Genomic DNA, 23,093 nt, shown 5'->3' with positions numbered 1-23,093 from the left:
ACAGGTCAGGGGCACGTCGCTAACGCGTTTCGTGTGAATAACACTTCCTCAGAGGGAGTGTGCCCATGGTAAATGACTGGTATATATATAAATTTGTAATTGGCGCGCAATTGTGCGTGCCTGCGTCGCCGATTCCGGTTCGCGCAGGCGCACTCGTGTCTATGCGGCCATTTTCCCAGTGATTTGGGTAGATCGACGAAAACGGGCTTTCGCGCATGCGCAGTGAGCGCTCGCGGCCATTTTCCAAGAGATTGTGACTAGGGAGGGCATTCGCGCATGCGCAATGAGCGTTCGCGGCTGCCGAAACGCGTTAGCGACGTGCCCCTGACCTGTGTACTCCTACCACAAGGCCATCCTGACTGACATCCTGGGGGCCAGATCTTACTCTGGATGTAAGTTTATGCATCATTTGTACATGCTGTAATTTTACTTATTAAAGACATATTACACTATTAGAAGCCTCTCTGGGTCTCATCTATTGCATGTGAGCCCGCTTTTGAAGGTTCCTGCTGGTTTGGAGTGATGTGTGATTACCCCCTCCCACGCTGATGATTTTCCTGGTGGATGACTTACGATTATACCTGGATTGATGACATCTGGTGGCTAATCTGCAGGTGACATCCTCCTGAAATCACAAGTCCAGAGCACCAGGAGCGGGTCTTAATTGCTCCATGCACATTTTATGCGCTATCTGGTTAGTGCATTATTTGTACAATTATAAGATCACTAGAGTCACGATTATCTCTGACCATGAATCACTTGGACAATTGCACCTATCACTTTATCTCACCATGTAATATGGACTGAGTTTTTTCATCTATGCTATTGTGCAACCTATGTTCTGATTTTCCGTTTGTTTTCATTAGTTTTATTAGCGCTGCATATATTTTTCTACATGTGTTCCTTGGGTTCCAAAGGTTATCTCTTATTCTAGCTGCTTTTTATTGATGTTCCCAGCGCTCAATTACCATTCTATACAGTCATTTTAACTGGTCACTGCTTATCCATTGACTAGAAATTAGAAGCATCACTGTGACTTGAGGGTTGCGTCAGATTCATCAAACGAGGATGTCAGTAGTTCCTAGTGAACTGGTTTGCCTGTTTGGACAAGTGTTCGGGGTGAAAGGTATACTTTATGTGCCTTATGCATGAAAAAAGTTTTACTAATGTACTTTTTCTTGTTTTAGATAAATACCTGCACAAGTGTAGTGATGAATTGCTGTTTTCAAAAATAAAACAAAAACTAAATTATTTGTATCTAAAACATTTTTACCGCTTTGCGAGTTGAAATAGTTAAGCAAGTCTATCTGGGCTTGTACTGCCTGTGTCATATTTTTTTTTTGGAACCTTTCTTGAATTTAGTGCTGTGTTTATACCTAGCAAGGTATTAGGAGGTGAAAATTGTATCTGGAAACCAGAAAACAGCAAGTTTTCAGTAAAAGGTAGCAGAATTGGTAGTTACTTTTGCCTGTTTTTCTTCCATTAACAATGCATGATCAGACTGTATTTTTTGATGATTAATGCTAAAATCAAACAAATTACCAAATAAAGAGTTCTATTCCACTGTGTTGTCATGTTTCTGTTTTAATTCATTTAACTTTTTAATGTTTATTTAGATGTTTATTTAGATGTCGTTTGTGCTAAAACCAACCATAGATGGAGCAGGGACTGGCCAAGATTCAATGGGCAGGCTGGTTGTACTGAAGTCTATTCATTTATCAACTTCAGTACAACAAGTCTGTTGGATTGTTTGCATGTGATCAATGCTGGCGGCTGTAGCCACCAGCAGTGATCATTGTGTCTTGCTGGCCGGGGAGGATCCCTGCTGGCAGAACACAATACTGCTGCAGGAGGGATTTCATGTTGGTGGGGGAATCAAGCAATATCCTTTAATTTCACCCATGGTGCATGAAAAGAAAATTGTATAATCCATGGCTTTCTTAAGATGAGCAATTACCTCTTTGGCTCAAAGGAAACCTGTCATGAAACAAATGTGAATTTCAAAACGAAGCACCGCACCATAATCAAGTAAAAAAATTTAAAATAGATTATTTCCATGGTAGGTTGTTTCTAGGGCCACAACTCTGCTCTGTTTATCAGGGCTTAAAGTGTTATTAACCCAGGACCCTGCATTCACTGTATCTGTTCCACAGTACACACAACATGGAAATGCAATTATTTTAATAAATATAAACTGCTAAATACCGTTCCCCTTAACAGTTAGAGCAGCCTTGTGGCTTTTATCAGTGTCTGGATGAGCACTGGTTAAAGCCTGTCTGAGGAGATTTCATTCTCATCTGACTGTCCTATGAGGCTGCATAGAAACATAGAAAAGTGATGGCAAAAAAAGACCGGGTGGTCCATCGAGTCTGTCTGTTTTGTTTTTTTTTTGTTTGTTTGTTTTTTGGGTGGGGAGTGGGGGGGAGTTGTGTGTTGTGTTTTTTTTTTGTGATTTCTTTTTTCCGTTAACGTTTTTGAGTATAGATCTATGTTTGTCCCAAGCATGTTTGAAGCTATTTACTGTTGACTGGCTCACTGCCTCTTCTGGAAGTTTATTCCAAGCATCAACTACTCTTTCAGTAGTATAATACTTTCTGGGATTAGTTCTGATCTTTCCTCCAATTAGTGTAAGGTCATGTTCCCGTGTTCTTGATTTTGGTTTCCTGTTGAAAATACTGCCCTCCTGAACCTTATTCACCCCCTTGATGTATTTAAAGTTTTCAATCATATCTCCCCTTTCCCTTCTTTCCTCCGGACTGTACATGTTAGTTTGCTGAAATTGCTCTTGAGATGTTTTAACTCCCAGACCTTTCACCATTTTTGTTACCTGTCTCTGGACCCCTGATCCTCTGTTTGGACAGTGCTGATTGGCCTTGTGTTGATCACTTGCACCCTCTCTGCTAGCGCTGTGTACTGTCAGCAGATGTATTGGGGAATGTGGAAGAAGGGGAGGATCAGAGAAGACAGGATCAAACTGCCTTTTTACACAATGCGAAGGATTGACCCCCTTAGGTTCCACAGTGAGTATAACAAGCATGCTTTACTGCATATACAGACTGATTTTACTGTTGTGGGTTTAGTACCACTTTGTTGGTAAAACAGATACAATGTACGTGGACTTACTGATCCAGCTTAAACCAACTACTGTCAGATACTTTACAATAACATCCCAATATTAATCAGTGAGTCTTCATACAATACACTGTACCTCTGTTTTACTTTCCTAAGCCCTGATGAAGGGGCTGGAGTTGTGGTCCTAAAATGTGTTGACTCTGGAAACAATCTACCATTGGAATAAAATTTAATTTGGACTTGAATATTATGGTGTAAAGCTTCAATTCTACATTCACGTATACTTATCATAACCCAAGGTGATCCATTCTACTGGATAACAATAATATTAAAAACATTTGAAGAAACCAGAGGGTCCTAGCATCATGAAACAAAGAAGATTCTGGTTGCCATGGCTGGCTTCACACACTGAAAAATGCCAGTTACTTGGCTGTAATGCTAATGATTTGGCTTCATCATGTCCGCAGACAGTGCCCCACAGCATGTATACAGATAGGGCATTCTGACCTTTCCTTGACTGTAAGACTACTTGCTTGTTTAAAGTCTAGTCAGTCCTAGTTCTCTCATGACAATTGTACCAAGAGGCGGTTCACACTAGGAACTGCACAGGAATGCACTGCACATTCCTGTGCGATTCACATCATTTCAGTGTAGTGCGATTTCAGCCATTCATTTTCAATGGGATCAAATCGCACCACACCAAGCAAGTACCAAAGCGATCCAGTGCAGGCAAGCACGCTGAATTTGCAACCTGAGTTTTGAGTGTCATTAACATCCACCCAAAAGGGGAAGTTCCGCTTTAAGCTTCTGTCCCCCGCTCCCCATTAAGGATTGGCACCTTTGGGGAGCGGGTACCTGAATTTGAGAGGTACTCACTTCCACTGCGATCCCCTAGGCGATCGGAAGTGGAAGTTGTCCTCCCTCCCCGTAGTCTTCTGGGACATGTGATAGGTCCCAGAAGACTACGGGGCCATTCACAAAGTGCAGCGCTTCTCGCTCATGCGCAGTGGGCACCCTGTCAGAGCCAGGTACCCACACTAAAGATGCCGGCGCCTGGGAGAGAAGACGGCCGGTGAAACCAGCCATGGTGAGGACACCGCTGGCCAGAGGGACAGGTAAGTGTCTGTATTTTAAAAGTCAGCAGCTACAGGTTTTGTAGCTGCTGCCTTTTTTCTTTTTATTTCAGCTGGAACTCCGCTTTAACATTGACACCCTCTGCAGATTGTAACTGAAGTGCATTTTTGACAGGACATCAGCTCCCAAGTTTACCAGCATGAAAAACAGCTATATTTGTGATCTTGTCAAATATAACAAAGCACTATCAATGGTGTGTGTATGTGTGTGTGTGTATATATATATATATATATATATATATATATATATATATCAGACAAAGGGAGTAAAAAGAGAAGTTTATGGTTAAGGCTTATATACACTTTAATTTGCATATCTTATGGTCACATTTAAAAAGAAAAAAAAGGTTTAAGCACATCAATGTTCAAGGAAATGTATTAATCACAAAGTCTGGTAATGATCGAACATGTGTTCATGGATCATTCCATTGCAGTCCAAAGGAGGAAAAATCAACTAAAAATCTACTTATATACAATGTTGACTTAAAATAGTCCACTACATTGCACAGGATATTATTTGCACAATCAGATCAAAGTGTATATATTTTCCTAGGAAGGCACACACATTTCTTTCCCAACAGATCTTTCTGAAGCTTGCAGTTCTGAAAGTACCAGAACATTTATAAAAAGACTTAGGCCTGTTGCAGACAAGCTATTTAGTCCCAGTGCATGGGGCTCCGGCATTTAGCCGCAGGCAGAGAGCACAGCCTCCATGAGAGATTGACAGCTGCTGTAGCTGGACAGGGCTGGGTGGTGCACTCACAATATGTATGTTTAGGGCACTATGTGCCAAGATATGGATGTCCAGAATGCAAGAAATCTGCCTACATACATGCTGCCTTAAACATACATATTATGAGTGCACCACCCAGCCCCGTCCAGCCGCTTAGATTCTCATAGAGGTTAAAATGCCCTCTACACATGGCTAAGCACTGGGGATAAATGCCCAGTGTGCATGGTGTCATTAAATTAGACTTTGGCAGTGAGCATTCAAGTAACAATCTGGACATGGAGGACTTTTGTAATGTCACAGGACTAGGCCAGTGGAAGTGCCCATAGTGTGCAAATATACAGCCTCTTGGTTTACCAGGAGATGATGACTAAGGGGTCTATATAAATGTTTTCACACAACATTTAACCAGGATTTACACTTTATCAATCATATCCAGTCAGAAAAATGGCTGAAAGTTGTGTACAAGTTTGTCTTGTATAAACTCTACAGGCAAAACATTTGGAACCTCTGGTTGCTATCGCTTTGTCCTGATGACCACTGTGACCCAGGATAGAAAGTGATGGGAAATCCAACATTTTGCAGTTGTCATCAGAACAGGAGGGCGAGGGAAATCTTCCAATGGGTGCAACTGTTCTGTGATACCCAAAAAGTAAAGACCACCCTCAATGGGACACATACAGCCAAAAAAAAAAAATGGCCAGAAAAACTTTAATTCTTTTCTACTCTACTTAAAAATGAAAGGCCAGTTCACACCACATGCAGTCCAGTGCGGGTTTTTTTTCTGTATCAAAAACTCATTGATAGTAGGTTACAGTGGATATAAAAAGTCTACACATCCCTATTAAAATGTCAGGTTGCTGTGATGTAAAAAAATTAGAAAGATACATTTCAGAACTTTTTCCACCTTTAATGTAACCTACAAACTGTACAACTGAATTGAAAAACAAACTGAAATCTTTTTTTCAGGAGGGGGGGGGAGTAAATATAAAAAACTAAAATAATGTGGTTGCATGAGTGTGCACACCCTCTTATACCTGGGGATGTATGTTCAGAATTGAGCAATCACATTCAAAATCATGTTAAATTGGAGTCAGTACACACCTGTCATCATATAAAGTGCCTCTGATTAACCCCAAATAAAGTTCAGCTGTTCTAGTAGGTCTTTCCTGACATTTTCTTAGTCGCATCCTACAGCAAAAGCAATGGTCCACAGAGAGCTTCCAAAGCATCAGAGTGATCTCACTGTTCAAATATATCAGTCAGGAGAAGAGTACAAAAGAATTTCCAAGGCATTAGATATACCATGGAACACAGTGAAGACAGTCATCAAGTGGAAGAATTATGGTGCAACAGTGACATTGCCAAGAACTGGACGTCCCTCCAAAACTGATGAAAAGACTAGAAGAAAACCAGTCTGGAAGGCTGCCAAGATGCCTACAGCAACACTAAAGGAGCTGCAGGAATATCTGGCAAGTACTGGCTGTGTGGTACATGTCACAACAATCTTCAGTATTCTTCATGTGTCTGGGCTATGGGGTAGAGTGGCAAGATGGAAGCCTTTTCTTACGGAGAAAAACATCCAAGCCCTGCTAAATTTTGCAAAAACACATCTGAAGTCTCCCAAAAGCATGTGGGAAAATGTGATAAGGTCTGATGAAACCAAGGTTGAAGTTTTTGGATATAATTCCAAAAGATATGTTTGGCGCAAAAACAACACTGCACATCACCAAAAGAACACCATACCCACAGTGAAGCATGGTGGTGGCAGCATCATGCTTTGGGGCTGTTTTTATTCAGCTGGAACTGGGGCCTTAGTCAAGGTAGAGGGAATTATGAACAGTTCCAAATATCAGTCAATATTGGCACAAAACCTTCAGGCTTCTGCTAGAAAGCTGAACATGAAGAGGAAATTCATCTTTCAGCATGACAACGACCCAAGGCATACATCCAAATCAACAAAGGAATGGCTTCACCAGAAGAAGATGAAAGCTTTTGAATGGCCCAGACTTGAATCTGATCTAAAATCTGTGGGGTGATCTGAAGAGGGCTGTGCACAGGAGATACCCTCGCAATCTGACAGATTATGGAGTGTTTTTGCAAGGAAGAGTGGGCAAATATTGCCAAGTCAAGATGTGCCATGCTGATAGACTCATATCCAAAAAGACTGAGTGCTGGAATAAAATCAAAAGGTGCTTCAACAAAGTATTAGTTTAAGGGTGTGCACACTTACGCAACCATATTATTTTAGTTTTTTATTTTTACTTCCCTCCACCTAAAAGATTTCAGTTTCTTGTTCAACTGCGTTGTACAGTTTATAGGTGGAAAAAGTTCTGAAATGATTCATCTTTGCCTAATTTTTTTACATTACAGAAATTTGACATTTTAACAAGGGTGTGTAGACTTGTTATATCCACTGTACATGGTTTATAATTGCATAGTTCACACCAGTGGGGTCAGTTTCAGTGCATTCGAGTTCCAGAAAAAAAATTAGAACATGCTGCATTTTGTCTGCACTAAACTACTGGATCATAGTAAGATGCATCAAAATGCACTGGAACTCACCTAACTGCACCAATAATGCATCAGAACGCACATGTCTTTATTAAGTTGAAGAAAAAATGGACCAGAATGCATCTGGACTGCATTCCTATGGTGTGAACCACCCCTACAGATACACTTGAAGCCTACATTCACACGAATGATTTGGAAGCGTCTTATAAGCTTTGTGCAAGCATTTTTGCACATTTATCAAGCTTGAAACATTTGTTTTCTGGGCTGGAAAGAGTAGGCAAGGCATTCTTCAGGCACAAAAACAAGCGTGTGGCACATTTACAGGCACTCCCATTGCAGTCTATGGGGCCCACAACATAGAGCATGAGCATACAAACGACTGAGCAATGTGAACAGGCACATCTGCAAACAATGGGGTTCTGTATGTTAAGCCTAGTCAAACCTGTCAGACAAATCCAGACTGAATGCCTGTGGGAAAAGGCCCTAAGGCTTCATTCACATCTCAACATTGTGTTTATTTGCACGATTTTATGTGCATTTTTGAGCTTCAGGAGCTTTTATATTAGCTAATGGAGAACAGTAACATCTGTGACATCATTTGTTGCTGTACGGACACATGAGCTTAAAAACAAGCTAAAATGTGCAAATTGTGTGTTTTTACACTCACAATGCAATTCAATGAGGCTCAAAACATCCTAAATCTCTACAATCTGCCCGCATTGAGCTACAAAAGAAGTGCCACAACTTTTTTTGAGCTGCAGGAGTTGAGCTACAGGCATTTACGCAGGCAGGTGCAAACAAGCACCATAGAGCAGCTTTTTTTCAACCAGGGTGCCCATCCTGGGGTGCCTTGATGTTTCTTCAGGGGTGCCTTAGCAAATTGCCTAAAAATTGTATACAAACCAGCAGGAGGATCACGCCTGTCTTTTAGTTATGCAAAGCCACAGGTTTTCATTGTGCACCGTTACAACCAATGATTCCAACAACCAATGACAACATTGGTTGATAAGGAGGATGTTGGCTGTCTGCACAGCATCCTTGTTTGCCCCTCTCCATCAGTGCTGGGGTCACAATATCTGAGTGATGGAGAAACACTGAGGGAGAGAAACATTGGAATACTAGGCAGTACCAGTGTGCAAAGGTGTATGTGATTGGAAAGAATAAATCACCTCTACCGTTGATTGTCCTACGTGTGTGGAGGTTGCTGCATTATGTAAAATTATTAGAACAGTTTTTTTTTACATTTTAGAATGGGGTGTCTTGAGGCTGTCCATAATTGTAAAGCATGCCTTGACTGGAAAGAGGTTGAGAAACACTACCATAGAGAATAGCTGATCCTTTGAGCATTTTGTAGCTTCGAGCTCAGGATGTGGATGCAGCCTTAGGGACGGGAGGGAGAGCACAGACCCAGGAACTATTGCAAGGAGCTCCCAAATGAAGTAAGATGGTAAATCAACCTTGTATATGTAATTGCTCTAGTGGGTGGGCTGGTCCTTTTCAGCCCACAAATACAGATCTGCAGAAAGAGAATTCTGGAACATATAGCTTTTATCTGGTGTAAATATCAGTAATTGGGAAACTAGCTTGCGCCATACGGCCCTTTCATGCGGTCTTTCCAATCAGGTCTGCCTGTCAGTTTTTCAGATGGACCTGATCTGGAAGATCCATGCAGCTCTATGGGAAGGCTGATGTAAAAGGACTTTTATACCTGCCTATCTCCAAGTCCGTCCATTTCCAGAAAGGACTGCGTCCTTTTCCATTTTTCCCGGACCTAAACTTGACAGATCAGGGGAAGCCTGATGAAAATATACTCAAGTCTGCTGCCCAGAGTTATCACAAATACCCCTTGTGGTCCCCATACAGAAACTGAATAGGCATGGATGCCAAAAAACTGCCATCTGTCCCATTCAGCTTCTATTCAGCAGAAGATAAGTTCACGGAATTTTACAGCCCAGCCTGTCTATGCCCTTAGTACTAGGTGCCCTATGGGACTGAAACAAATACAAAGGCTGCCCAGGTTACCTTAATGCTTCAATGATGTGAACTACTGACCTGGAACATGTATGGAGATCAGGGGTTCTGATTTCACTGGTTGCATACTTACTGCAGGACAGAGACTTTATAGAAGGAGGTCAGCACTGGCATTATCCATATCTCTAGCTCCCTGGTCTCCTCCTCCCACGCCTGATTGCAGGACTTCTCTAGGACTTCCCCCATCCTCTGGAACTCCCTACCCCAATCCATCAGACTGTCACCTACCCTCCTCACCTTCAGGCGCACCCTGAAAACCCTCCTCTTCAGGGAAGCCTACCCCAATCTCACCTAACACCTGACCTCGCCTAACAACTAACCTCCTCCACTCCTCCCACCACTCCATCCCCCACAGCCATTTCCTCCTGTACCAACTTCCCCTCCCTCCTAGATTGTAAGCTCGAAAGAGCAGGGCCCTCGAACCCCTCATGTATTTTATTGTTACCGTCTTGTCTCATGTTCTGTCCTCCCTGCTACTGTACAGCGCTGAGCATACCCTTTGGCGCTATATACTGTATAATAATATTAATCTCTCAGTCTGTTTTCCATACAATGTAATACAATGGCAGCCCCCCCCCCCCCCAAAAAAAAGGAAAGTAAGCCCAGATCAGCAGTATTCATGCACATTAAAAGGACCTAAACTAGGACAGGTCTACCTTATTCAACCAGGCTGGTATGGAAGAGGATATGCAGGGGTATGGGAAGAACCATAAGGGTACCTGTACTAAGGCTGTCAGTGGTCCCTGCTAGTTCCCTAGCCATCATACGGATTAAAATAATCCCAGAATATTTGGGCTCACTGCCTTCTGGGAAGACCAGAAGTTCAGGGAAGCAGCAGTGAAAGAGCAGGATCCAGCAGCATTTAAAGTTGTAAACATCTAGTGCGGGGTTATGAATTTTAACAAATAGTTTACTGAGGAATATATGTTTTATTGTGTTCAATGTGTTAAGCTAAAAACACTAAGGGTTTAATACTACTTTAACCATAGAATTTAGATCCACTCAGCACTGGTTATGGCACCTGTACAGAAACACAAAGCAGACCTCATGGAAGGGAAAGGCTCACAGCGATAGCTCACTTGGCCCGCGATTAATTCCTGGGTCCCATAGCAGTCATGTGGGCAGTTATTGCAGTAGTTCCAGTATTGCTAGAATAAAAAGGTCTTAGAGCCTTTACAGCAATTCTACTGGTTCACAGTCATCATTATCCTCTGGTGAGCAGCCTACTTTATTATGGAAGAGGTGAGGCAAGCTTCCCTTCTGAGAAAGTTTATTCCGCACTGATGTCTTCTTCTGGTGCTTGGTCTGCGAGCAGATTTCCTTTATATCCCAGACTCTAAGAGTTCCATCATGAGAAGCCGTATATAAAACATTGTCATATATCTGCAAACAAAAAATCACAGGACATTCATGAGTGAGTGTGCCTCCAGAGACCAAACCTAAACTGGGGTGTTCAAAACACTTTCAGCAGCTGATTAAATCACTTACGGAGTATGCAGCTTCTTTATCTTTTATTGTATTTATTAGTTTAAATTGGTACCATGAGCACTGTTCCAGTTTTAATCTTTCAGGGTGACTCCTTTATCTTGCAGCATTGTATGGAGCCACCCTTGCATGCAGGGACTAGAGTTGTGTCTCCCCCACACTGTGCGCATCAATAGAAACCCACAGCCCTGTAGTCAAGAATAGCAAGGCACTCCCCTGCTCCTCCTTCCTCTTCCCCCTCCCTTCGTCAAGCTAACAGGCTGGCTGGAGACTCCACTGTCCACTCTTCTCTTTCCTTTGAGGACAAGAAGTTCAGGGAAGCAGCACTGAGAGAAGAAGCCAGCAGCATTGAAAGTGGGAAACTGCAATTGTGGTTAGAATTTTTACAAATAGTTTTATGGGAAATGTTTATTTTATTGTGCTTAGTACATTAAAGTGGAACTTTCTCAATCATCATGGACTATTTTTAATCCTTTTGCTGCTAGCCTTAGTAAAAGGATTGGAAAGTATATCATATATACTTGTTTCAAATATGTTTCACGTTACTTCCTGGTTTCCAGGCATAGGAAAATTATATCATACATCCCAGGAGTCTTCAGGAGGGGATCAGGGATTTTCTTAGCAAAGCACACCCTCTGGCCTGCATGCCTGAGCTAACGGCAGAAGGATTCCAGGAAGCAAATGCTACATAAATCATCTGCTCTTGCTCAAGATGGTCAGAATTTCTTGGAGGTGTTTTTCAGAGTGATTTCTCAGCAAAATAAACCATGGAGGCATAGATTGGTGGGTGAGATTGCTTTGAATATTAAAAATGAATTAAATAGTATTTTTGGTTTGTGGTGCTTAGATGGAGTGTAATTCCACTTTAAGTTAAAAATTGCTGAGGGTTTAATACAACCTTTTTTTCTTGGTAGTTCTTTCAGTACTACCTGCACCCAATGCAGGCAAACAATTGCACCAGTTTTAGTAATATCACTGACGTGTGCACCAAATTCAGGTAGTTCTGACTATTGCCACTTTGAGAACCTGTCACTTCAACCTCCAGACTGGCCTCCAACAAATTCATGTAATTGTTTCTGACAGCTACATGAATATCATGCAAGCACTGACAATCTCGGTGCAGAGGCCCAACAGTTGTAAAGCATGTCTATGACACTCCCAATGAATTCCCCCAAAAAATGTCATCCTGAATTCTGCTTTGATGTGACATGGATTAAATGAGGAGCAGGAACATTCCAGGGCCAGAAAAAGCAAAGGATGCAATCTCCAAGTTCTCCATCATTGTATACACATAGGGATCCTCACACACCTGAATGCAGTTAATGATGAAAGTGTGTCCTGGGAAGACTTGTTGCAAAGCTCCTGTCTTTGTATTAAATGCCCTCGCACAAGTATCACCGCTTCCTGTAAATACTAGAAAGAGAATAAAGTAAAGATCATCTATCACATTTCTGAACAAAACACAACAGTAGCAAATGAAATGCAAACTTAGAGGGACACTAAACTCTGGTTAAATAACAAAACATTTTTTCAAGTACAGTATGTATTAATTTTAAAAAGTACCTTCTAACCCAATGTACACTCACCGGCCACTTTATTAGGTACACCTTACTAAAACTGGGTTGGACCCCCTTTTGCCTTCGGAACTGCCATACTTCTTTGTGGAATAGATTCAGCAAGGTGTTGGAAACATTCCTCAGAGATTTTAGTCCATATTGACATGAGTTACTGTTGCCTTTCTATCATCTCAAACCAGTCTGACCATTCTCCTCTGACCTCTGACACCAACAAGGCATTTTTATCCATACAACTGCCACTCACTGGATATTTTCTCTTTTTCAGACCATTCTATGTAAATCCTAGAGATGGTTGTGCATGAAAATCCCAGTAGGTCAGCAGTTTTTGAAATACTCAGACGAGCCAGTCTGGTACCAACAACCATGCCACGCTCAAAGTCACGTAAATCCCATTTCTTCCCCATTCTGATGCTCAGTTTGAACTTCAGCAAGATGCCTTCACTACGTCTCGATGCCTAAATGCATTGAGTTGCTGTCATGTAATTAGCTGATTAATAATTTGTGTTACCAAGCAATTAAACAGGTGTACCTAATAAAGTGGCCAGTGAGTGTATATAGGAACGTTGCCACCCTTTCTTGCCTGCTCCCAAGATGGACTAAGGAGTATGGGATATATAGTGTGCATGGGCCAGAGTACATGACTGCAACTAAAATGCACTGCTCATTCCAAATGAAAGTCGGGGGGGGGGGGGGAGTAGAGGTTTAGGAGCTCACAGAAGATATTACAAGGGGCAGAAAAAGACTCAATCTTAGGAACTAAGGTTGAGAAAATCAGCCATCAAACCTGCAGCATGTTGTGGACTAAACTTACATCCCCACTGGCAGAATCGCTGGTGAGAATGGACTTATTGCCATCTGCAGCCTAGTTATTTCCCATAGTTCCACCCCAACCTTAATAAAGCTTCAAAATTACATTCAGTATGGCTTATTGCAAAATAGGAGGGTTTAGCTGTAACTCAACCTGAGTTACACACAGAGAAATGTGTAGTGAGGACAGAACAATGTTGTCACCTTGGACCAGGAAGTCTCTAAACAAAAACATAACAAGGTTCATCTGGTAGGTGTAGGAAGAGATAGCCCGGTCACTGCACACCTTGGTTGGCACCGAGTGGTTAGCAGGTGAAAGCAGCCTCAGCTTGATTCATCCAAGCCAAGCCTCCAACATGTTTCAGCTTCATGATTAAGGCCCATGGGCAGGGCAGAACATGTTGGGAGCATGGCTCAGATGATCGAGCTAAGGCTGCTTTCACCTGCTAACAATTCTCTACCTGGCCTGCACTCTCACTGGTCAGCAGTATCCAATTCATCGGACCTTGTTAGTTTGAGCGGAGGCCACTAAGCATTTTTCATGGGTCACAAGGTTCACCTGGTGTTATTTAAATCAAAATTGCAAATTTAAAAATATTTAAAATGCTGTTGGAAATAATATTACCATGTTAAAGCTTATATGGGATTTTAGTGTTTGGGTTTATGTAAAGCTAGTAGTACTAGTATTGAGCTCAGGAGTGTTTGGAACATAGTCTGAACCCACCTGAGCGAGCCCACCAAGAAGCTGTCACCTGTACCAGGCCAATCATAGGAATGTATCCACCTTCTTGTGCTTGCTCTCAAGATGGGCCAAGGAATATTGACCATGGGATATGTATTGTACATGGAGCAGTGCACATGACCGCAACTAACGTGCACTGCTTGTTCTAAACAAATGGTAGTCAGGGGGAAAAGTAGAGGCTTAGGAGCTCACAATTAGTCTACTTACAAACCTTTAAAGTATGTAGTTATGAGGGCCACTGCATCCTGTAACTTAATAGCTCCCAATATGGATGTACAATGGGAGTGCATATGTGCGACTGGGAGAAAGGGAATGCATTGTTGCTTGATGATTGGCTGAGTACAGTCACAGCTTCTTGGAGGGCTTTCTCAGGTGGGTTCAGACTAGGATCCAAACACACCTGAGCTCATCCCTAAATGGAATCTGATGTTTCAGTCCCCATAGTAAGTTGGCAGTCTTGATGTGGAGACTGGTGTGGTGAAAATGGGAAGGGGTAAGTACATCATCAGGGTCATCAAGTGAGCATTGTTTTTCATTGTTGATTCATTGATGAGCCCATTATGTTCCCAGCGGGTGATCACCTGTGTTGCCCATAACAACTATTTCATTTTCTAATCTGCTTTAAAAACAAGAAATGGAGAACCAATCATTACTGTATGATTAGAAATATTTCTTGTGTTCATTTTTGAACATCTTTTATTAGCAGTTTTACATTTTGTATCACTATAATAAGTTGGTTGCTAAAGCAAAAGCAGCCCAATGGCCTTTGTATAGGAGAAGCCTTTATCATCTTAATTAACTGCAATGTCATTTGATCATTCATGCACACAGTGACTTAGCAACCTTCCGTCACACAGATATAAACAGCGGAGTACATATCACAGTTCTGCACTCACAACGACTTCCCAAACAATTAGTCTACATACACATCTTTAAATGTTTGTAGTTATGAGGGCCACTGCATCCAGTGACCATATTAAAATAACTGTGGAAGGTCATACAGTGATTCTATCCAAAATGATGTTTGAGTTTTTGGTAGATGCTGGACACTCAAATCACCTGACAGTCCCTTATATCTCTCTGGGTTTGTATTGGTTACATCTGCTGCAGCTATTACCATTGACACCCCCACTGTATGTTGGTTCTTTAATTCCCGGTATTACACAGTAAATGGCACATTATCAATGAGTTGCCCAAAGGTTTGCAGTAACAGAGCCAGGAACCATGGCAACAAGATCTCCCCTGTAGAGTCCTCAAGATTTCATAAGCAGCAAGGGATCCACCAAGGTCCACCTCCACCTGAAATCTAAAGTTTGGGTCGTCTGACCCTTTATCAGACTTTCATATAGCACATGTAATTTCAAGCATATGATCTGACGACACCACGCATGCATGCCGAGCGGTGCGGCTGTTTCTCATGTTTATGCCCTATATAGTTCTTTGTTTGTGAGTATCATTTTATACAAATAAATCTGAAGAGTTTATTAAAGTATTACACTTTGTGGGGTTCTTTTCTTTCAATATGGTCACTGTATAATATGGATGCTGTGGAGTTTATCTGAGCAGTGGAGTATGCCGGAGGGGCTTATTACCATACACCTTGTCCCATTAGGCTCGGGAAGCACTTCTGACCGCCTATTAAGGGTTTAATTGTATGGTAACAGGCCTATGGTTCATGTTGGTGGAGAAGAGTGTCACCGGCTGCATTGCACATAACATTTGGTGTTACTATTGTTTTCACCATTTTTGGACGTATAGAATTATATTTAGACATTTTTTTAAACTTGTCCCTTTTGCACTGTTTTGTACAATTTCATTGTAATTGCATGATATAAGTAAAGCATTCAGTGCCTTTGAAGATTTATAATGTAAAGACTGTGATTTTTAATTTCAAAATTGTGTATTTAAAGGTATAGCGTTACACTTTTTTTGTTTATTATTTCTTATATGTGTACGGGGCTACAATGCAGCTAGTCTGACTCTGGGCATGGCTGTGACTTACATATTCCAGAATGGTATTTCAAAGTGCTAACGCTGTGTTTGTGTGACTTGTATGTCCGGACACATTCACCAGTGTCAGGCAACCAGCATTTCGCTGTGCGGTCCACGCTTCCAGAATACAAGTGTCTTCCCACCATCTGCAAATAAAAAGAAAACACCCCGCGTGAGGAACCTGTGTGGACACAACAGGCAGTCACAAGTACTTTATTTCAGCAGAGATCTATAAATGTAAGCTTTGTAAGACTGGAAACGTCATGGAAGATATAGAATTATTCATTTCATGTAAAGCAGAACTCAAGCCAAAAATAACAAGATAAATATGACTAGCCCATCAACATACAATAACATAACCAGTCTTTTCTGCTATAGAGAGCTTTCCTCTAGATCAGTTGTTCTCAACCTGAGGTCCACGGATGGGTTTCAGGGGGTGAGGATCAAATAAAATATAACATTTACATTCACAATACAGCCCCCCCCCCTTGTCTCAATCAATGGTTTCCCGTTGATAGAAATTAAAAAAAGCACACCCGCCACTGCTTATAGTGTATTTAGAGTATCTCTTGACTCATTGGTGGCCCATGATTACTATTTAAATTTATATCATTGTTTTCTGCACAACCGCCAGCTTGTGCCCCTCCATAATAGCAAATGGGAATTCTCATTTTCTAGTAGTAATAGTAATAGATTTGACCAGAATTCAATTTGATGATTGTATTTCATTTTTGTAAAGAGTGGAGTGGTCATTACTCTTTACATAAAAAGGAGTGAGTTTGTTCTTAAGATTGTTTTATTATTCAAACTTTGTATATATCATATATGTATGAGGCAATCAAATTTCAGTAGAATAAAGTATATACATTAATTGCATCAAAGTTGTGTTTATGTGAATAGTTCGGGGAAGGGGGTCCATAGTTCATCAGATTCTTAAGGGGTCAGTGACTAAAAAAAAAAAAAAAAAGGTAAAGTACCCATGATCTAGAGATTTCGCCCACATTATTTTTTTTCCACCACTAGATGTCCTTAATCTGATGGCCATCATCATTCAACCCACTTCTTCTGAGCTCGGGTCATACTGGACCCCCAGCAGTGACTGTATGATGAAAGGTGCAGCAGAACAGTGATGAGCTCATCTCTATATCACTCTGCTTTCCCTTCCTACAGTATGCATATTGTAATCACATGAACTGATTGTGCTGCTTCTTCATCTCACACTACAGCCCTGCTGTACAAGGACTAAAAGCTGCTGATACCAAGTCAAATTCAGGGACTTATACTGATTCTATTTAAAAATACTTTTAACAATGTATTAATGATTACAGAGCTGCATTAAAGCAGATCTTCATTCAAAAGGTCATCCTGTGCTGCCCTGCCTCCTCCCCCTTCTCTGTCTTACAAATGGATCTTTATTTTATTTATTTATTTTACAAAGTTATTTATTTGTGCTGCAGCACTTCCACATTTCATGTGTCTAGACGAGAATCTCTCCCCACCCCCTGCATAGATGTGCAGCAGGACTTGGGTCTTCAGGAGAGCTCTGAGACACATCTGAGCATGCGACGGTTTCCATGGCCTTCTGCACACAACAGGATTTCCGATGCACACACAAAGACTGCTGCCAAGGAAGTCTGAAACCTTTCCTGTCTTTGCACGCTTGAGGTAAATCTGACCTTAAGGCCAGATGGAGCCCGTGGGCACATTTGTGCATGCGCAATAATGGTGGCACCCAAGGGGGCAGAGCCACCTGAGAGGCAGACTGAAGTTGTGCTTTAATGTGTGGCTTTTATATTGGTTTAGAGTTCACCTTTAATGACTATGGCAGCTTTTTGTGAATAGGCACATATTTTCTCTTGCTAAAGAGGACTTCAGATTGACCACAGATGAGCAGATGTTTCACAGAAATTGTCATCTCTAACTGTGAACCTGTTACCATTCCACAGTCTTCACTGTGATCTGGTTGTGTATTTGTAGTATGCCTGCTCTCTGTTTGTCGCAAGTGCAGACATCACCCCTACAAAGCCTGCTTGGCTCCATCATACTTCGGTACCTGTACTGAGTCCTCCTGCACTGATGACCCCATTCTTAAAATAGTCTATGCTAGGCTGTCTCTGGCTTCACCATAGCTTGCAACTGTCCTTCATTTGGAGGGACTGTCCCTCTTTTGAGGCTAAATCCCTCTGTGCCTTATGAATCCTTAGTTGTCCCTCTTTGGCCTGATGTGTTCATCTCTATACGAAATGTACTATTTTACCAAAAGTGTTACACTGCACTAAACCTTTTATCAAACCTCTACATTACTGCATTTGTTGTTGTTTTTTTTTGAAAAGCCAATTAAAAAAAAGCATTTGTGTTGTTTAGCCTAGCTTTTTCTACATAATAGATCTTTGTGGTCCGTGTAACCAAGGCCGTGGTATGGATGTGTTCTTTGCCTACATAGTGTATGCTAGTCCATAGTTATAATTTCAGAAAGTTGGGAGGTATGGCTTCACTACTTTGTAAGTTACTCACCTGAAACAAGCAACAGGAGATTAGAAAGTCAAAGTGAAGTCAGAACTCCTCATCTGCATACTTTTTACAGGTCAGTGACTAAAGACTCACTAAAGCCATAAGATTAGTATAATATCCAGGTAAGTAGCATTTTCAAGAACAAAGGTCAGATGTGGCAGCCTTCATATTATCTACAGGTATGGAGTTATTGCTAGGGACACGGGGATAATCAAGTGTCCCCATGGGATTTGTCACCCCCTACACTCCTTTCCTTCCTGTATGGTCTTCCATGGTTCACAGCTTTAATTGAAATAGCACAACAAAAGGGACAGAATCTTTCTGCTGGCTTTCTCTGTTTCTTTTCAGGTCCTGGGACATCTCACATCCTGGTCACTGATTAGAAGGAAAGAAGACAGCTATTGCCAGAAGATAATTATTACTTTGATCCTGGACAGTTAAAAACAAAATGCTTAGAACTGAAATTTGAAAGTCAATCAAGCAACCAATGAGGACGAAGTGTGTTCCTTTATATGTACTAACATCTGTGGTCTGGTATAACAATCTGAATCTTCAATCAAGCTGTCATCTTCCCTCCCTCCCTTTGTCGCGGCTCTAACTGTATTGGGGTAATGTCCCCCCACAGATGTGGGCAGATGCTGTTTATGGAGGTACCTGTTGGTTGGTATGGTACTTGGTGCTCGAATCCTGAAAGGCTGAGCAGGTAGTTTAGTCAAAGCTTTAATGGTAGTATTGGTCTGTGAGTTTAATGTTAAAGGTATGGTACAGCAAAGGTTAAAGGTTATCATATTTGTTTTAAAACCCAAAGAAGGGGCCACAGCCATATTTCTCCACACTTCAGTTTCATGGTTTTCTTTACTATGATTGATCAGACGGTTATGGTGGGGTGGAATCAGGGTGGTTGTTTGTAGGGTTGTACAGTTCCATGCTTAGATCTGACACAGGTTACTACTATCCTCGGAATGATCAGTGATCTATAAGAGTGCACAGACAAGTAACTAGTAGATACACTATATTGCCAAAAGTATTGGGACACCTGCCTTTGCACACACATGAACTTTATAGGCATCTCAGTCTTAGTCCGTATGGTTCAGTATTGAGTTGGCCCACCCTTTGTAGCTATAACAGCCTCACCTCTTCTGCGAAGGCTGTCCACAAGGTTTAGGAGTGTGTCTATGGGAATGAAAACAACCCCACACCATAATTCTCCCTCCACCAAACTTTACACTTGCCACAATGCACTCAGGCAAGTATCGTTCTCCTGGCAACCACCAAACCCAGACACATCCTTTGGATTGCCAGACAGAGAAGCATGATTGGTCACTCCAGAGAACACATCTCCACTGCTCTAGAGTCCAGTGTCGGCATGATTTACACCACTTCATCCAACGCTTTGCATTGCACTTGGTGATGTAAGGCTTGGATGCAGCTGCTCGGCCATGGAAACCCATTCCATGAAGCTCTCTACACACTGTTGTGCTAATCTGAAGGACACACAAAGTTTGGAGGTCTTTAGCTATTGACTCTGCACACAGCTGGCGATTTCTGTGCACTGTGTGCTTCAGCATGTGCTGACCCAGCTCTGTCATTTTACGTGGCCTACCATTTCGTGTCTGAGTTGTTCCCATTTACTTTCACTTTGTTATAACACCACTAACAGTTGAGCGTGGAACATTTAGTGACAAGGAAATTTAACGGATGGACTTACAGCACATGTGGCAACCTATCACGGCACCAAGATTGAATTTACTGAGCTCCTGAGAGCGATCCATTCTTTCACAAATGTTTGTAGAAGCAGTCTGCATGTCTAGATGCTTGATGTTATACACCTGTGGTGCCATGGAGGTGATTGAAACAGCTGAATCCAATGATTTGGCCCAATACTTTTGGAAATGTAGTGTGTGTATCTTTATGCTGGTAGGCATAAAGATCTCAGCAAGCAATAGAAGCAGGTCTCTAAAAAGCCATAGTCTCTATGACAAACCATGTGAGGTCAATCTGAGAGCCCAGCCCTGGCACTAAAAAAAATTACATACAAAATAAAAAGAACTTATTGCAAGTAATAACATGAATTCTGTGAGAAATGGAACAGTTATCTTTTATTTATTCAAAAACCTCCCATAGCACTGGATACATTTATAAATAATTTAAAAACCAGTAGAATTGTTAGAACCAAGACACTTTGTTACTGCTAGTGAAATTAGTGTCTGATATTTATAAAGCACCAACAATATATTCAACTCCATAAACACCCACTATTTGATATATAAGGGACTATAGCTCTAGATACACAATGCCTAGGTAATACTGCTTAAGCTGACCATACATGGATTGTAATTTATCCAGTGCAGCAAGGACCAGCCAAATTACAACCATGTATGGGCAGGGAGGTTGTACAGAAGTTGGTTTATTGTTCGACTTCTCTACAACCACCCTGTCGAATTCATACCGCTCGCTCAGCGCTGCAGGCTGTTCAGGGATGTCTCCCCGCTGTTGGAATACAATAGCTCTGTAGAGAGGATTCCCATCCACATCGAGTGTGTGAATGGGGGAATCAAGTCAGATTATTTTCATTCAACTCACTTGAATGAAAACAACCTGACTCATGTATGGTTGCCTTACATTCCATCATAAAGCTGGTTGCCCAATAGGCCAACTAGTATGTGTATGTGTTGTGTGTAAGGCCTGCCTTAGGATGCATTCTCATTATAGTTTCTTGTCAACGTGCACAAAATTTCCTCCTGGGCATCAGACTACTGAAGCAGAGAAAGTATTTTGGACCTTAGTTCTGCTTAACATAATCCCACTTCTTCTTAGGCATTGGTGACGTAGCCCCAGCTTCACATATGTTCTCTGGGAATACTATGTACCTGGTGCCTTCCACTGAGATCTTTTTCCTAAACTGTAAGCCCTAGGGAAAAAAATTACATCCAAGATGAGTATAACATCATATGGTGCATGAATGAGATGAGGCACAGGACTGCACATGCCTCACTTCACGCATACACCATACCACAATACACTAATGTATTGAAAAAAAGATAGCCTTTCCCCTGATATCTTGCAAGCTCTTCAGGGGGTAAAGGCTTTTTACAAAGAGATAAGAGGAGAGTGGTATGGCACAAATGCTAAATTTTATATGTTGCATACGTGAGAGGAGGTGCATGATGTCATGTGTCTCATCTCATGTGCCATATGGCGTTATCTTTGAGATGATAAGCAAACATCATCTGTGGGTAGGCAGAGAAGAAAGAAGAAGAAGGCAAACACCATTGACAACAAAATGAGAGAAGATGGCAGTGCAGGTTTAAAGGAGGAAGAGAAAAGGTGCATTAGTTTGGAGACAAGAAAAAAATATGTTTTCTTTGCAGTTGCAGAATTGCATGATTGTAGTGCCATTATTTATTAATGGCACCCCAAATGCGGTGCCGTGATTTTCATGTGACTAAATGCACAAAAATGACAGCAAAACACCCAATGTCAAACAAGCCTGGCTCAGTGCCACAATGAGCTTCTTTGTTGGGTTTGTGGAGCAGAGGGAGGCCAATTCACAATGAATGGTGCCGCTTCAAAAGCATGCCACAAAAAAGTGCAAATAAACATGATGCTGCAGCTTCGCTCAAGTATGAGCGGAGCCTAAAGTGACTTGGGCAAACACAGCAACTGTGACAGAAAGTTTTCTTTTCACTTTTTTCTTTCCTCACAGTAGATTAATGCAATCTGCTGAAGTGAACTCTTGCTGAAGAAAAAAATATATCAGGGACTTAAAAGTTTTATTGAAGAGAAGGACCTCCAGGGTGGTTTCTCAGAAATACTACCTGTACCTCAAGCCACACCAGAGAGGCAGCAGGAAATTAGAGAACTTAACAAGTGGCTGAGGAACTGGTGCAGTAATGTGGGTTTTGGATTCCTGGAGAACCGAGCTGACTTTTCAGTTGGTTACCGGCTCTATAGCAGAGACGTACTGAACCTAAATGGGGACACTGCAGCTCTGTTGGAGGTACAAAATAGCCAAAAAGTTAGAGGGACTTTTAAACTAGGTACTTGGGGGGAAGGGAGCAGAGGACACGAAAGCCACCAACGAGCAAAGGTCTGAGGGTGACACTGTAAGCATTAGTGTAGTACCGGTATAACCAGTATACGAATCCAAAGGAAGATAGGCTGGCAGAACACAATTGCAGAATATCTAAGTTTAAGCTAATATGCGCTCATACAAAGCTAAACTACCCAGATACTGACTGGGCAGAAGTCACTGCTCGCTCATTTAAGGCTCGCCATTTCTTAAATGTCTTGCAGGACAATTTTATATGTCAATTGGTGGATGCCCTGACTAGAAATAATGCATTGCTAGATCTACCTATTACAAATAACAGTTACAACACTTTTACAAATAACACAGCTGGTTGCAGAGGTTGAAATACGGGACAGTTTGAGTAGCAATGATCACATGGTAATTACATTCAAAGTAAACCATAGTAAAAGGAGGCACTAGGGTAGTA

The 23,093-nt window shown here is 41.6% G+C and overlaps 1 protein-coding gene across 1 annotated transcript in view; it reads right to left on the bottom strand.

The window, feature by feature from the left end:
• Window positions 1-4,484: 4,484 nt before the first annotated feature.
• The window catches only part of WDR86 (WD repeat domain 86), a 94,256-nt gene continuing 75,647 nt past the window's right edge, over window positions 4,485-23,093 (bottom strand). The window contains exons 5-7 of the mRNA XM_089673119.1: window positions 16,094-16,229; window positions 12,275-12,378; window positions 4,485-10,863 (exon numbers count right to left, since the gene is read on the bottom strand). Of these exons, the coding sequence (XP_089529245.1) occupies window positions 10,654-10,863; window positions 12,275-12,378; window positions 16,094-16,229 (450 nt within the window). The 3' untranslated portion in view covers window positions 4,485-10,653. The remainder of the gene's footprint in view (window positions 10,864-12,274; window positions 12,379-16,093; window positions 16,230-23,093) is intronic.

This window comes from Staurois parvus, unplaced genomic scaffold (genome assembly GCF_062004578.1).
Source record: "Staurois parvus isolate SC_StPar_1 unplaced genomic scaffold, SC_StPar_1.0 ptg000136l, whole genome shotgun sequence".
NCBI lineage: Eukaryota > Metazoa > Chordata > Amphibia > Anura > Ranidae > Staurois > Staurois parvus.
The sequence above is the reverse complement of the archived record's forward strand: the minus strand, read 5'-3'. Positions and strand labels throughout refer to the sequence as shown.